The 13,177-nt window shown below is 36.8% G+C and overlaps 3 protein-coding genes across 3 annotated transcripts; 2 read left to right on the top strand and 1 right to left on the bottom strand.

Annotated features, from left to right (window-relative positions):
- Window positions 1-516: 516 nt before the first annotated feature.
- LOC108362600 (N-alpha-acetyltransferase 30-like) lies at window positions 517-3,238 on the bottom strand. Its single transcript, XM_017615639.1, has 4 exons — window positions 2,846-3,238; window positions 1,581-2,784; window positions 1,253-1,498; window positions 517-1,186 (listed from the first exon to the last, which is right to left on the bottom strand). Exons 2-4 carry the CDS (start codon window positions 2,586-2,588, stop codon window positions 1,022-1,024), a joined length of 1,419 nt encoding a protein of 472 aa, XP_017471128.1. The 5' UTR covers window positions 2,589-2,784; window positions 2,846-3,238; the 3' UTR covers window positions 517-1,021.
- Window positions 3,239-3,739: 501 nt separating this feature from the next.
- LOC108362601 (FHA domain-containing protein DDL) lies at window positions 3,740-5,482 on the top strand. The gene is made up of 2 exons (XM_017615641.1): window positions 3,740-4,487; window positions 4,560-5,482. Exons 1-2 carry the CDS (start codon window positions 3,850-3,852, stop codon window positions 5,320-5,322), a joined length of 1,401 nt encoding a protein of 466 aa, XP_017471130.1. The 5' UTR covers window positions 3,740-3,849; the 3' UTR covers window positions 5,323-5,482.
- Window positions 5,483-7,895: 2,413 nt separating this feature from the next.
- Window positions 7,896-13,177, top strand: LOC108362599 (protein maelstrom 1-like). Its single transcript, XM_017615638.1, has 5 exons — window positions 7,896-8,320; window positions 11,424-11,637; window positions 11,707-11,856; window positions 11,942-12,336; window positions 12,413-13,177. The coding sequence occupies exons 1-5, from the start codon at window positions 8,204-8,206 to the stop codon at window positions 13,067-13,069; spliced, it is 1,533 nt and encodes a 510-aa protein (XP_017471127.1). The 5' UTR covers window positions 7,896-8,203; the 3' UTR covers window positions 13,070-13,177.

Below are 13,177 nucleotides of genomic sequence, written 5' to 3'. Positions count from 1 at the left end.
GATACAAAATGCACGCCTAAAAGTATATTTCGTTTAAAAATATAGCTCATTAGTCAAAAATTAATTATGTACAAACGACGAGCTCGATATTTTTTTCTTATTTCATTTATATTTTTATAACCTTATAGTATTTATTTTTCTTATAAATTGCGGAAAAGTTAAGCTAATTAAAGTGTTCATAATATTATTGCGAGAAAAAATCGTAAAGTTCGATTGATTCAGTATGTTTTTATTTACAATTGTTGAAGTATCCATGTGTTAAACAGAGCATTTTCTTTTAAACAAAACGGTATTGCAGTGTTTGGTTGAGTAAAATTTTGTATGTAGGAAAATATTTATAAATCATTAAGAACTTATATAACTGTTGTTATGCGATGAGGTGTTATTAACTGGTTTGTAAAAATTGTAATTTAAAAATTAGGCGCAAACAATAATTTTAAGTTTCTTACACAACAAATTCGTAATCTAGTTCGAAAATCTACTTCCTTGTGATCGTACAACAAAAACAAACAAGTCTAATTTGTCTTACAATTCTTTTTTTTATTATTTTAACCTCGCTATAAGACTTAAGAGACTAAGAAAACCCAAAATTAAAGGTACATCGCGAAATTTGTTATGGAACAAAAAACTTCATCCAGTGCTAGTTAGTAAACAACATTACAAATTCAATCAGTTTAAGAGAATTGTACTTATAGTACACAAGAAAGTTGAGAAATCGGCAGAGTCTTCGCATTTCCATTAGCCCTTTGTTGCTTATAAGCCATAATTAAAAGTAAAAAAGAAATCAAACAATCTAAAACAGCATGTATTTACTTTTGTTCATCCGTTATTCGTAATGTGTTTTGGTTTTAGTCCTTTTTGGTCGGTTTTTTCGTTTTTTAATTAGCATCAAAATGTCCATGTAAACGCGAAAAATAACGTCTCAACCGAAATTGCTTTGCATAAGACTTATTATAATATAATAAAAATATTTATAATGTGTGCATGCAATGTGGCAATGAATTTTCAACTAAACACAATCTCATCTAAACCATAATTTTAAACGCAACGCATCGACACCATTTAAATAGTAACGAAACAAGCGTTTATCACGAACAAAGCCCAAGTTCTCATATAAACGCAACGCGGGTACATTACGCATTTCGGTCTCCAGCACAACTTCGTCGGCATTGTCAGCGAGCATGGCCTGCAAAATAGAAGAATTATATTTATTGTAGTAGAGCAAAAAACTCAGCAAGATTATTGTGTGTACCTCAATTGCCTTTTGCACCAGTGTTGTGCCGATTTTAAGTTTCCTATATTCCTTGCGCACCGCCAGCATAGCTATGTAGCCACGCCTAACATTCATATGCATGTCCAGTTTGCATACTATGGCACCAACATACTCATTACCATGCGCTGCCAAGAAACATAATTTCGGCCAATTGTATATGAAGTACCTATAGGTGTAAATGGAGTAAGGCTCCGACAATTCAGCCTGTATCAAACGCATTATGTCCTATAGACAAAATTAGATAAAGTTAATTACTGCATGCAGCACTATTTTATGGTACAAGACGTCAAATTGTATACCAACTCACATGCATTTGCAGCTCCGATTCATATTCCTTATACTCAATATGTACATTACTCAAATCTAATGCGGGTGCTGTATCCACTCCAGTTAGGGATGGCTCTTCTACCGACTCTTTCTCAGTATTAGTTTTATGGATAGTAATAGCTTGCTGTGCATTTTCTTCATCCTGATTGGCAGTGCTATTTGAATTGTGTATTGCAGTGTTTGTGTTAGCCTTTGTAGCGTTATTGAGTGGCGCTATAGTCGCCAACAATTGTTCCTGTTTTGGGCAGGTGTCTGACGCTGAAACTGCAGCTTTTTGCTCTAACGCCCTCGAAACTGCAGACGAAGTTAACACATCGGTTTTGATCAGTGCTTGTGTCAGCTCAGATTGCTTTTGAATCGCAATTGATGAACACTGTTGCTGTGACTCTTCGCAACGCAATTCATTACTTTGTTCATTAATGCAACCGTGGAAACCGTTTTTCAACTGCGCTTTAGCTACTTCCGCTCCATTGTTCACAGCTTCCGTAGGCCTTGAAATTACTGCTGATGATGGCTCATCGCTGGTTGGGTATGCCGCATCACTTTCATTTTCTAAATTATTTCGATTAGTTTTTTTACTCTTTGATTTTTTCAAAGCTCCACACTCTGGACTTTCGGGTGATGACTTATGCTGTGCGGCCTGCGTGTTTTGCGCAGCCACTGTGCTATTCGTGTTATCGCTTGCGGTTGTGTGATGCCCGTTTTGAACAGCATGGCTATCAACTGAACTGATGCATTTCTCCTTCACGCCATTCATTTGAATTCCATCGCCGGCAATGTGTAACTGTTGTTCTAATTTTTCCGTAATTCCATTGGCTGCGATCAAGGCTTCGCTACTAACGCTGCCTGCAACTTCAGGTAAGTTTTCACTTTGAGAACTGCCAGCGGAGCCCTTACCATTTGCCTTTTTATTCCTTTGCCTTTTCTTCGACTTTTGCGAAGCCGCAAGTTTTTGTTCTTCAACAATGGCACTTCCAGTATCTTCCATTGCTTTGAAAGGCCAAGATTTTACGTGTGCGATCCAAGTTACTTGGCTATTGAATAGCCAATGTGGTCAAATAGTTTCTTTGTTCTGTCCTTGCTTGCTATTTGTTGTTGCTCAATTTTTCAGACCGCTTCGTGTCGCCAATCGCCCCAGCACGAGTTTGACACTTCCTGCTTTGATCACTTGTTCTTTGCCTAGCCTATAGGGGGTGTAAGGGCAAGAAATTTTGTACTTTTCAATGAGACCGCAAAAACCATTACCTCAAAGATTTCAAGTCGACGACCCTGTGTAAAAATCTGTTGGCTACAGCCTTCACAACTTCCACTTCCTAGTCGTCTTCTTGTATGACTGGCTCAGTACTGAGTTTGCGAAGTCACCCGTCTCTGCCACTGCCTTCTTCACCTTAATTGCTAATGTCTATCCCCTGCCTTGCCTTTCTTTCGGCTGACTTCCACCAGAACAAACCCTTTATATATCGAAGCTCTTTCAGATTCTATTCCCACATGTCAGCTAACTATAAAATATATGCTTTGCTAATCCCTAAACCAGTTACATAAAATTTTTCGATTAAAACCACTCGCAATTTTGGTTTTTTCGTAAGTTCTTTAAAATTTTCACTTTCCTCGCGAGCTGAACGTGAAAGACGAGTCCTGTGCTGCCAGATGCTAAAAATATTAATCCTTCTAAATTCTGAAGCACATACATTTGTACGTCAAATTGGAATGTTTCAAGAAACATTACACTACTGTCCAATTATAATTGAGAAAATATTGCGGAATGAAGCCGCACTTATATATAAATTTTGGATTTAATGGGGATAATAAAACAAAGTTACACAAAATTAAATTACTTATTAGGGGTTTTGTCTGTACTTCGACATTGGAAAATATGGCAGCCCATCAGCAGGCGGTTTTGACAACTGGTAAACGAAAACAGATATGTTACCCTGTCTGATTGTTTTTAATTTCTTGCTTTATTATCAAATCGTTAAAGATGTGATAACCCAAACACAAAGGCTATAAATCTATAAGAAGGGAAAACTACTTAGATCTGCGTTATTTGATGTGCCCTGACTCAAAATATATTTAAACTGCTGGTATACTCTCAATTTAGAACACCCTGTATTCAGATACAAAATCAACCGCCACCTGACAGCAACAACCATTCTTTGACAGCTGAAATCATCCGCTGTTTTTATTCGGTGGCTTGTTATTTACAAATGTTTTTCGGATGTTAGTGAAATATTAATAAATATTTATGAAATATGTCCAAACCTAAGAAGTCACGAAAAAATAGAAGCACCGACGATGATGTACACTCCGAAAACAGCGACAGCGATATTCACAATTCTGAGGCAGAGTCAAGGCATCACGAGCACAAAAAAACTGCCAAAAGTGGCTTAAAACATTCAAGCAAGAAAAATCGATCCAGTAGCAGTAGCTCCAGTTCAACTTCTGCAAGTGAATCGTCAGATTCGTCTGAGGAGCCCAAGGCATCTAAACGGAAGGAGAATGATGGCAATAAACAACGGGAACGTAGTACTGGGCGGGTTGAACGAAAGCAGCGGCAACGCACGCGTAGCCGGGAGCGTGAAGAGCTGAGTAGTGGAGACGAGCCAAATGTTTCCAAATGGGACAGTCCTGAGCGGCGGGCACGGCAACGTAGCAGAAGTCGACAACGGCGAAAGCACAGCAGAGAGCGAGAAAGGAGTGAAGAACGTGATGCAGGACAGTCGCGGGGTGATCGTTATGAACGCGGAAATAGATCGCGGGGTGAATACGCAGGTAGAGAGCGTTTCCCTTACAGGCGTGATTACCACGAACGTTATGATAATAGAAATCACAATGAGCGATGGAGAGATGAACGATTTAAAAGGAGCGACCGTTACAACGATCGCAGGGAGTAAGTAACTTACATTTGTAACTACATACTATATAGATGCTAACGTACAATTTATCAAAATTTCTACTTAAGAAACAGTCGAAGTCCGCGACAACCTAGACCGCGTGGCAGATCGCCAGGAGACGACAGAAGTAAGCGTGAACCTAGAGATCACTCAAGAAAACAGCACTCGCCGTCAAGACGTGGACGTCCGCGGCGCAGAAATTCACGTGAAGACGATAGCAAAAATTATGAATGGGGAGGTAAAAGTGCAGCTGATAAGCACCATGGCTTATCGTCAAAAACAGAACCTGTTGAAAAAGAAAAACCCAATTTTGGCCTAAGTGGCGCGTTATTGGAAGACACGAATAAAGTTAATGGAGTAGTTGTCAAATATGCTGAACCACCAGAGGCACGAAAACCAAAACGCCGTTGGCGTTTATACCCATTCAAGGGGGAAACGGCACTACCAACACTGCACATACATAGACAAAGCTGCTTTTTGGTGGGACGAGATCGCAAAGTAGCTGATTTAGCTGTTGATCATCCTAGTTGTTCAAAGCAGCATGCAGCTTTACAATATCGGCTAGTGCCATTCGAACGCGAGGATGGCACACAAGGTAAACGTGTGCGGCTCTATCTTATTGATCTAGAATCGGCTAATGGCACATTTTTAAATAACAAGAAAATTGACCCGCGTAAATATTATGAGATAATGGAAAAGGATGTTATTAAATTTGGTTTTAGTACGCGGGAATATGTACTATTGCATGAGAATAGCAAAGAAGATCAAGAGGATGACGATGTATTTGTTAAGCCGGAACCGGAAGATATACCAGACGGACCCAATCCCTAAGTGAATTGTGACACCATCATGGAGATTTGCGATTTCATAGAAATGTAAGGGACATTGCATCATATATTAGTTATTACATATGTATATATGTGACGACTTTCCATTTAAAAGAATTTTTAATAATGTTTGCATGAAATAAGAAAACAAGTTTAATATTGTACATTAGAGGATTTCTTCTTTCAAATTATACCAAATTTAATGCCGGGCGTTTAGCGCTATTTAAGTTTTTGTTAGTTTTGGGTACGTTGAGCTAGAGAAAAAACGAAAAGTGGGCGTGGTTTTACTGATTTTCTGGTATACATTTTTAGGATGTAAAATTTAAAAGTTTTAAAGGGATGTATCTCGAAAATAAAGTGAGTCTCATTGGAGGGGTTAATAAAAACTTTAATTTAGTCTGTTCCAATAGCAGTCCGGTTTACAGGATTTAGTTAGAACTTACAGGAAGTCGTTCCTATTGACATAAAACCTGTAAGTGGGAACACATTTGAGAGAGTAACTGAGCAACTGTTCCTAGTCAGAAGTTACAGGATTTAGTCCGGAGATTTTTTTCCTGTAAGTTCATGAAAAGTGTCAAACGATCAGCTGATTTACATGTGCAAACAAAAACAGAAAGCGGTGAAAGCAAAGAACCTTATATTTGTTATAAAATGGAAGTAAACAACGAAATATTTAAATATGTATAGATTTTATTAATTATTTAGTGATATTTCAGCCAAATCAGTGTAGTGCCAATGACATGTAAACAAACCGTCTGACGTTTTTACAGGAAATAGTGCTTTTTGCGTTCCTATGCACTTCTGCATCTGTTCTCCTTTTACTCTCATTTGAGAGCGTAAAATTGTAGTTTGACAGTTCCACAGGTTTTAGTCCGAAGTTCAAAGGAACAGACTAAATATTTTATCCCAATGAGTGAAATATGCAAGAAAGTACGAAAACGCAAAACCAGCAAGAAGTTGCTAGTTTTATGAACAGCTGATTAATTTGTTATTTTCCGATGCAATTTTCTTAGAAAACTAGTGTTTTCCATCTTATTATATATTTAAATAGGTTTATTTTGTCAATTGCAACTTTAAAAGCGCCACTAACAATTATTTTCTTAATTAGTCTGTTCCAATAGCAGTCCGGTTTACAGGATTTAGTCAGAACTTACAGGAAGTCGTTCCTATTGACACAAAACCTGTAAGTGGGAACACATTTGAGAGAGTAAATGAGCAACTGTTCCTAGTCAGAAGTTACAGGATTTAGTCCGGAGATTTTTTTCCTGTAAGTTCATGAAAAGTGTCAAACGATCAGCTGATTTACATGTGCAAACAAAAACAGAAAGCAGTGAAAGCAAAGAAGCTTATATTTGTTAAAAAATGGAAGTAAACAACGAAATATTTGAATATGTATAAATTTTAATAATTATTTAGTGATATTTCAGCCAAATCGGTGTAGTACCAATGACATGTACACAAACCGTCTGACGTTTTTACAGGAAATAGTGCTTTTTGCGTTCCTATGCACTTCTGCAGCTGTTCTCCTTTTACTCTCATTTGAGAGCGTAAAATTGTAGTTTGACAGTTCCACAGGTTTTAGTCCGAAGTTCAAAGGAACAGACTAATTTATGAATACACATATGTGTACAAATTTTAAGAAGAGAATTTTATATACGTTCTCTGCTCTCGTTTATAGATTTACGTTCTTTGTTACCATCAATGCATTGAACTTATGGGAACAGTTTTATGGAAACTAAAGAACGTAAATCTACGTTCTTTGGTTCATCGGTTTTATTTCATACCCGGTGGTATGGCAACGCTATGACAGTGCTGCTCAATTTTCTATCTGTCAATCTTGCAAAAAGCCATGGTTAGGAATGAAAGTGGCAAAAATACATCGATGTATTTCTTTGATTCGATGCATCGAAATGTACATCGATATCTTTCGATACATCGAAGGGCAAACATCGATGGATCGATTTCCTTTCCATAGAATTTTTCAGATAATGATTCACAACAAAATATGTTATTAGCAAAATTGTACAAAATTCGAAATAACTTACAGCAAGTGAGCTAGTATTTTTTGGTGAAATTGAATTCTCCTTTCTGCACAATTGAAAAACTGAAATGACGTTTCAATGTACTACAGATGTTAGTTTTCGATAAGTAGACTATACATTAAATTAAAAATTTTTGACGCATCGTCGCTTTTCAACATCTCTAGCCATGGTAGGCGCGAACGTCTGCAATTGGTTGTGTTTTGTAATAGAGTTGTAAAACTATCGATAGTGCCACCAGCGATAGTTTTCTTGTTTCAGAAAGTCTAGGTTCAGACAGAGAAACTTTTGTCGCGGCAACTCGTTACTTGTGAGAGAGGGAGTGACACGGGAGGGGGAAGGGTACCGAGTTGCTCGTGGTCGGGCAACACGCTTTGTGCTCTCGTTCGTCTGAGTAATTCTAGTTGGCTGTTCACAGCTGACAACAACAATTGGTACAAAAGAATTGCTCTGTGTGAACGCGAAGGGCAACACCAAAGAGAAATTGCCGAAAATGCCGAAATATCTTGTGGTATGGCAACGCAATGCCAGTGCTGCACAATTTTCTAACTGTCATTCTTCCAAAAAGCCTTGATCCGCGCGAGCGTCTGCAATTTGTTAGGTGTTTTGTAAAATTTGTGTCCAGGAAAGTTTTTGTTAAAATACAGCCACAATCCAAAGCATCCTGGGAATTATTTCACATAATTCTTTGCTCAAAGCCAAATCTTGGTGCAAACCACAATCTTACCGAGTCCAGAATTTACCGTTGCTAGCCAAGTTTATTTTGCACGCTTATTTGCAAATACTTGTACGAACCAGAAGTTCTTCATACGGGATACGTAAGCCTCAGAGGAGGGATAATTAAAAATGCCAAAAAAACCTAAAACGAATGGCTTTATGATGTTCACTACAGAATGGAGATCGAAGTATGGTAAAAAACTATCATTGGCAGAAGCTACTGAAGAAGCCGGGAAAATATGGGGTGTAAGTAATTTTTTTTGATTCAATTAATATGTATGGATGTATGTACATTGATGCGCAGATTCTGTGCCAATGCAGTACCAGTGATGGTTGTAATAGCTTAGTGTAAAAAGTGGTTACGTTCATGGTGTAATACATTTTGGTTAGGTTTACTGATCGGGGGACATATGTTGGTGTATTTTACCAAAATTATCACGAATTTTCTCGTAAAACTTTTCGAGTATGTTATTAACAGGATAATACGATTTTATAAAAACGAGCACTTATAGAGCACTTATATGACTTATACTACTGAGTGGAAGCGCGACCCATCTCGGCAGTCAGTTTGAAAATGCTCTGTCGCAGAAAACTTTTCAAGAATGCTCTATGCCCTATCTTAGAATTTGTTTGAAGAACGCCCTATCTCAGAATTCGGTCCCGTATCTCAATTGAAAATATACCTACTCAAAATGTGCTGATATAGGGCATTTTTGAATCGGCAGCTGAGAGGCGTTTCTGATCCGAGTTATGAGAAAAGGCATTCTTCAATCAAATTCTAAGATAGAGCGTTCTTCCACCATATTCTGAAATATGACGTTATTGAAAAGTTTTCTGGGACGGGGCGTTTTCGACCTGGTTGCCGAGGTAGGTCGATCTTTCATTCAGGTGTCGAGTCGCCTTTTTCATATGTCTTTGGTCCACTTTCGCATCTAGAACAATAGTGGTGTTCACGTAATCAAAAATTTGCGTGGGGTGGGCAATGTGGTATTGTAATACATTAACCAACCTCTTGTTTACCACAATGGCCGATTTTCAAAACTTAATCGAATTCTTGTGGTCACTTCATATCTGTATTAGAACCCCGTTTTTTAGTCGTCACTTGTTAAGTTGATAACAAAGGTTGTTGGATTGCTAGAAATTATGATAGACTGTATACCACAATACCCGAAGTTTCTCTACTTCTTTTTAACAAACAAACCCAAATGGTTGTATTGCCTAAAGTGGCTATTAGACGTGGCAAGTACAAGTCCTTTTCAAAAGTCTGTCAAACTCAAGAATTTCCAAAAGAGATTATGGGAGCAGTTACATTTTATAGTGTAAAGTGACTTCGAAAGCAGTTTTTATTTCTGAAAATCAAACCTTCCTACACTAATTTTTGTCACGATGAGTGCATACTACTTCCAACTATGTTACCAGACATTTTAATGCTTACAAACAAATTCATAACCTGATAAATTTGTTAAAAATGCTAAAAAGTGCACATAACAGCCGGAAAATGTCAAATGTCTATTTAAATTGTTTATATGAGGAGAATTAATTAATTACAAGTATTTTTTTTATATCCGACCCAAAATTTATAACAATTCGCCAAAAATCGAGGCCCACGGAAATTTGCTAGTACAGCATGAGCAAGTTGAAACTATTTCTCGAAAGCGCTGACAGTAATTTCAGTTGAAGTTACACCTTGCAATTTTTATTTCCGAAAGTGATTTCTGAAAAATCAGGAAAGGAACTTTCTGGCTGTTTACACGGGAAATAAGACTTTCGCTTTCACATTTTGACAGAAAAATGCAAAAAAAGCGCTTGCATTGCTACTTTTAAACGCACTTTATCAGAATGGTGCTACCAGAAGTTCGAAAATTAAAGTCAGTAAAATACCGTACTCTTATTTCATAATAAACTCATAAAAAAAGCTCAAAAATGCGTTTCGGTTTTGGTAATTATAATGCGATTTTAAATTTTCATAAAAATTTTTGATTTATAAAGCACTTAAAGTATTATTTTAGTGAATTTCAACCAAGCCTTAACTGCAGTCTATTTGAAAAATGAAATTACAACTCGAAGAGTGTAATTCCACCTATTAAGCAGAAGAAAATTGAAGAAAGAAAACAAAAATTAAGAAATGGACCTTGCCAATCATCCCATTTTAAAATTCTTGGGACTTATCCGAGCTCTTAACTGCAGCTAAGCATTTGGTGGAAAAACTATTTATTTTATACCAGCATTTTTTTCTTGAGAGCTGCTAACTCTTTTCCATTTCTTGTATGTCATTTTATTTGAGTTTTTTGTTTTTCTTGAGTGCTGGAAATAGCCCTTAAATAATATTTGAAGAAAGTGAACATTTGTAATAAAATATCGCGTGCTTTTTTATTACAAATTTCAGCCTGCGGCGAATTTAAAAAATTTGAAATTTTTTTTCATACAATTTTTTGTTGTTGTATACATGATATGGGGGGGTTACACCTCATTTGTTTGATTTGTTTAAAATTTTCAAATGGATAAATATAAATAATAAATAAATATGAAATTTGAGCTTGATTAATATATTTTTTAAAACTTCACAGCACAAAAACCAAAACAAATCGATTTAATCGAGAACAAAATTTAGAAAAAATCACTTACATCAAAATTCTTTATGAAAATAAATATTAAAAAAAATTTTTTTTCTTGAAAAAGTTTTCACATACAAATTTTTTGATAAAAAAAATTAGTTTTTGAAAATATTCCACCTCAAAAAGAATTGAAAAAAAATTTCAATGGTAGCTCTGAGTATTGCGCAATATTTAAGTATAGTATTATGGGTACAATAATTACAGGTATTGTCTTCCCAGAGAGCGCATATTCCGATCTGCCTTAATTGAAAAACGTCATTGTTGCCCACACTAAAAGGTTTACTGCTAAGCAAAAGGGATATTTCCATACCCGATATACAATATGCATATGTACACGTAATTTTTTACAAAAAATAAAAAAAAATAAATTCAAAATTTGTATGGCTCACTTCATTTTGTAAAATTATAAAAATTAAATTGAGCGAAAAGAAAAGCAAAGCCAAATAAAAGAAATAGAATCACCGATGGAAATTGTAGCGAGAGATTTGGTGAATTTTGCAAGTTTAACTTCAAATTACTTAAAAACTACAAAAGATCTCGCGGTGGGATCTTCACTTTTTGAATCACACCACCTGCCACCCCTTGTTCTAGTACTCCAGGATTTAGTTCGGAAGATAGTACTGAAGGGAATATAAATGTGTGTACGGGAACGAATTCTGACCATTTCTGACCAAATAATGGAATACGAGAACAGGCTAATTAATTAGATATGCTTTCTTACTGCGTATCTACAGTCAATGACGGTGGAAGAGCGTGCCCCTTATAATGATCGGGCTCGGCAAGAACGTATGGGACAAAAATCTGGCAGACCTGCTGGGCCTCCTAAGTTAACCTGTACTGGTAAAGCCATTGAGCAAGTGGAAAAGGAACGGGCAGAGGCAGAGCAACGTGAGCATCAAATGAAACGAAATATAGAGATGACTGTGCGGAACTGTGTGAAGAATTGCCGTAAGCTAACAGGATTTTTTCTAAAAAATCATTGCATTTACAAGTCATATATAACGTTAATCTTTCTAGAATTGGAAACTCAATCATATTTCTTCATAATGGTTAATTATTTTGTGAAGTCCCTAAAGGGTGGTATTTATGTGCCCGCCGAGATACTCGTAGCTGAATATTCATTGAAGGATGGTGTATGCCGGAAATATCATACATTTATTAATCCAGGTATGATTGTGATATGCACACATACATATGCACTTACTTTAACAGTGCATATGTATAATCGTACATTGTACTTTTTTTTTTCAAGGCCCTAACATCTATGGTCTGCACTATGAGGCACAACATCATTCTGAAACTTCACACAAACTACCTTTGCCACCAAATGCTAAAGGCGAGTCTAATTTGGGTTTGATTTATAATAACGTAGTAGACTTTATACGCGATGAGAACACTGGAGAATATCCACCAATTTATACCCATCGCGATTCTATAACAATTGTTGAGTCGGTATTGGAATTTCTTAAATCTGATTTGAATGCAAATAGTGTTGAATTGAAGATATATTCCATACAATATCTTTTCTACATACTGAAAGAAGCCACCTCTGAGATGGGTGAAGTGGAGCAACCAAAATCGCACTACATAACGGATGCATATTTTGAGCGTGACTTTTTCGAATATCAAACTGGCATTGCCTGCACTGTGAGTTTTTGTTATATCTGCTCCTATGAGGCTACTAAATTGTTACTAATTTACAAATAATTTCTCTAATCAACAGTACCATGAAGATATTGACAAAAGCAAATATTGTACACAATCATGCGTTACACGTTGGGGTTTCATGTTCTCAGATTACATGTGTCGGGATATCGCTATTGATTTAATACCCGGACGTCATGTGCCAGAATCAACCAACTTAGCTGCTATTATAAATCCAGCACCAAGCACCTATGGTGACACTGAATCACATATTTCCGTTAATAGCGAAAGCACTTACGCAACCAAAGCAATTTCTGAGCACAAAGTTTATTATGATGACCACAAGACATTCATGTCGGCACGCTCCAATGCCACTGGTCGCTCTATAGATAAGTATGATACTAATGAATTTCCTAGTCTTGGTGCTGGTCCCTCGCGAAAGAAGCACGCAAGGGCTGTTTCACCGTCGCCCGCAAAGGCAACTCGTACTGATCACATCAGAACAATTGATATTGAATCAGCTGATGATTTAAATCCTTGGTCGTCACGTTCCAGAAATGTGCCACGCGAACCAGATACTTCGCACTTCGACATTGATTATACGCGCGATGATACAACTGATAATGAGACCACTGTCACTGGTTATGGACGTGGTAGAATGCGTATGAATCAATCTACGATTAGCAATGCAACAGCAGGTTCGGGACGTGGCAGGCTATTACATCGTTATGAGTAAAGTGAAAATTGAGATGCAGCAAGGTATACTTACATATGTACATTAAACCAATTGCTCATGAAAAGCAAAAAGTTTATCTCTCAAATTAAGAATCGTATATACAATTAT

The sequence above is a fragment of the Rhagoletis zephyria genome, unplaced genomic scaffold (genome assembly GCF_001687245.7).
Source record: "Rhagoletis zephyria isolate East Lansing unplaced genomic scaffold, Rhagoletis_zephyria_1.1 Rzeph_scaffold_01049, whole genome shotgun sequence".
Lineage (NCBI taxonomy): Eukaryota > Metazoa > Arthropoda > Insecta > Diptera > Tephritidae > Rhagoletis > Rhagoletis zephyria.
This window is presented reverse-complemented; position numbering and strand designations above follow the sequence as displayed.

What these genes read in the sequence shown, in the direction of transcription:
- LOC108362600 (XM_017615639.1), bottom strand. Translation starts at nt 2,588, where the DNA reads ATGGAAGATACTGGAAGTGCCATTGTTGAAGAACAAAAACTTGCGGCT. An exon ending in AATCGGAGCTGCAAATGCAT is followed by an intron (nt 1,499 to 1,580) that starts GTGAGTTGGTAT and finishes TTTTGTCTATAG; the next exon opens with GACATAATGCGTTTGATACA. An exon ending in TGGTGCAAAAGGCAATTGAG is followed by an intron (nt 1,187 to 1,252) that starts GTACACACAATA and finishes TCTATTTTGCAG; the next exon opens with GCCATGCTCGCTGACAATGC.
- LOC108362599 (XM_017615638.1), top strand. Translation starts at nt 8,204, where the DNA reads ATGCCAAAAAAACCTAAAACGAATGGCTTTATGATGTTCACTACAGAA. An exon ending in AAGCCGGGAAAATATGGGGT is followed by an intron (nt 8,321 to 11,423) that starts GTAAGTAATTTT and finishes GCGTATCTACAG; the next exon opens with TCAATGACGGTGGAAGAGCG. An exon ending in AAACTGGCATTGCCTGCACT is followed by an intron (nt 12,337 to 12,412) that starts GTGAGTTTTTGT and finishes TCTAATCAACAG; the next exon opens with TACCATGAAGATATTGACAA.
- LOC108362601 (XM_017615641.1), top strand. Translation starts at nt 3,850, where the DNA reads ATGTCCAAACCTAAGAAGTCACGAAAAAATAGAAGCACCGACGATGAT. An exon ending in CGTTACAACGATCGCAGGGA is followed by an intron (nt 4,488 to 4,559) that starts GTAAGTAACTTA and finishes TTTCTACTTAAG; the next exon opens with AAACAGTCGAAGTCCGCGAC.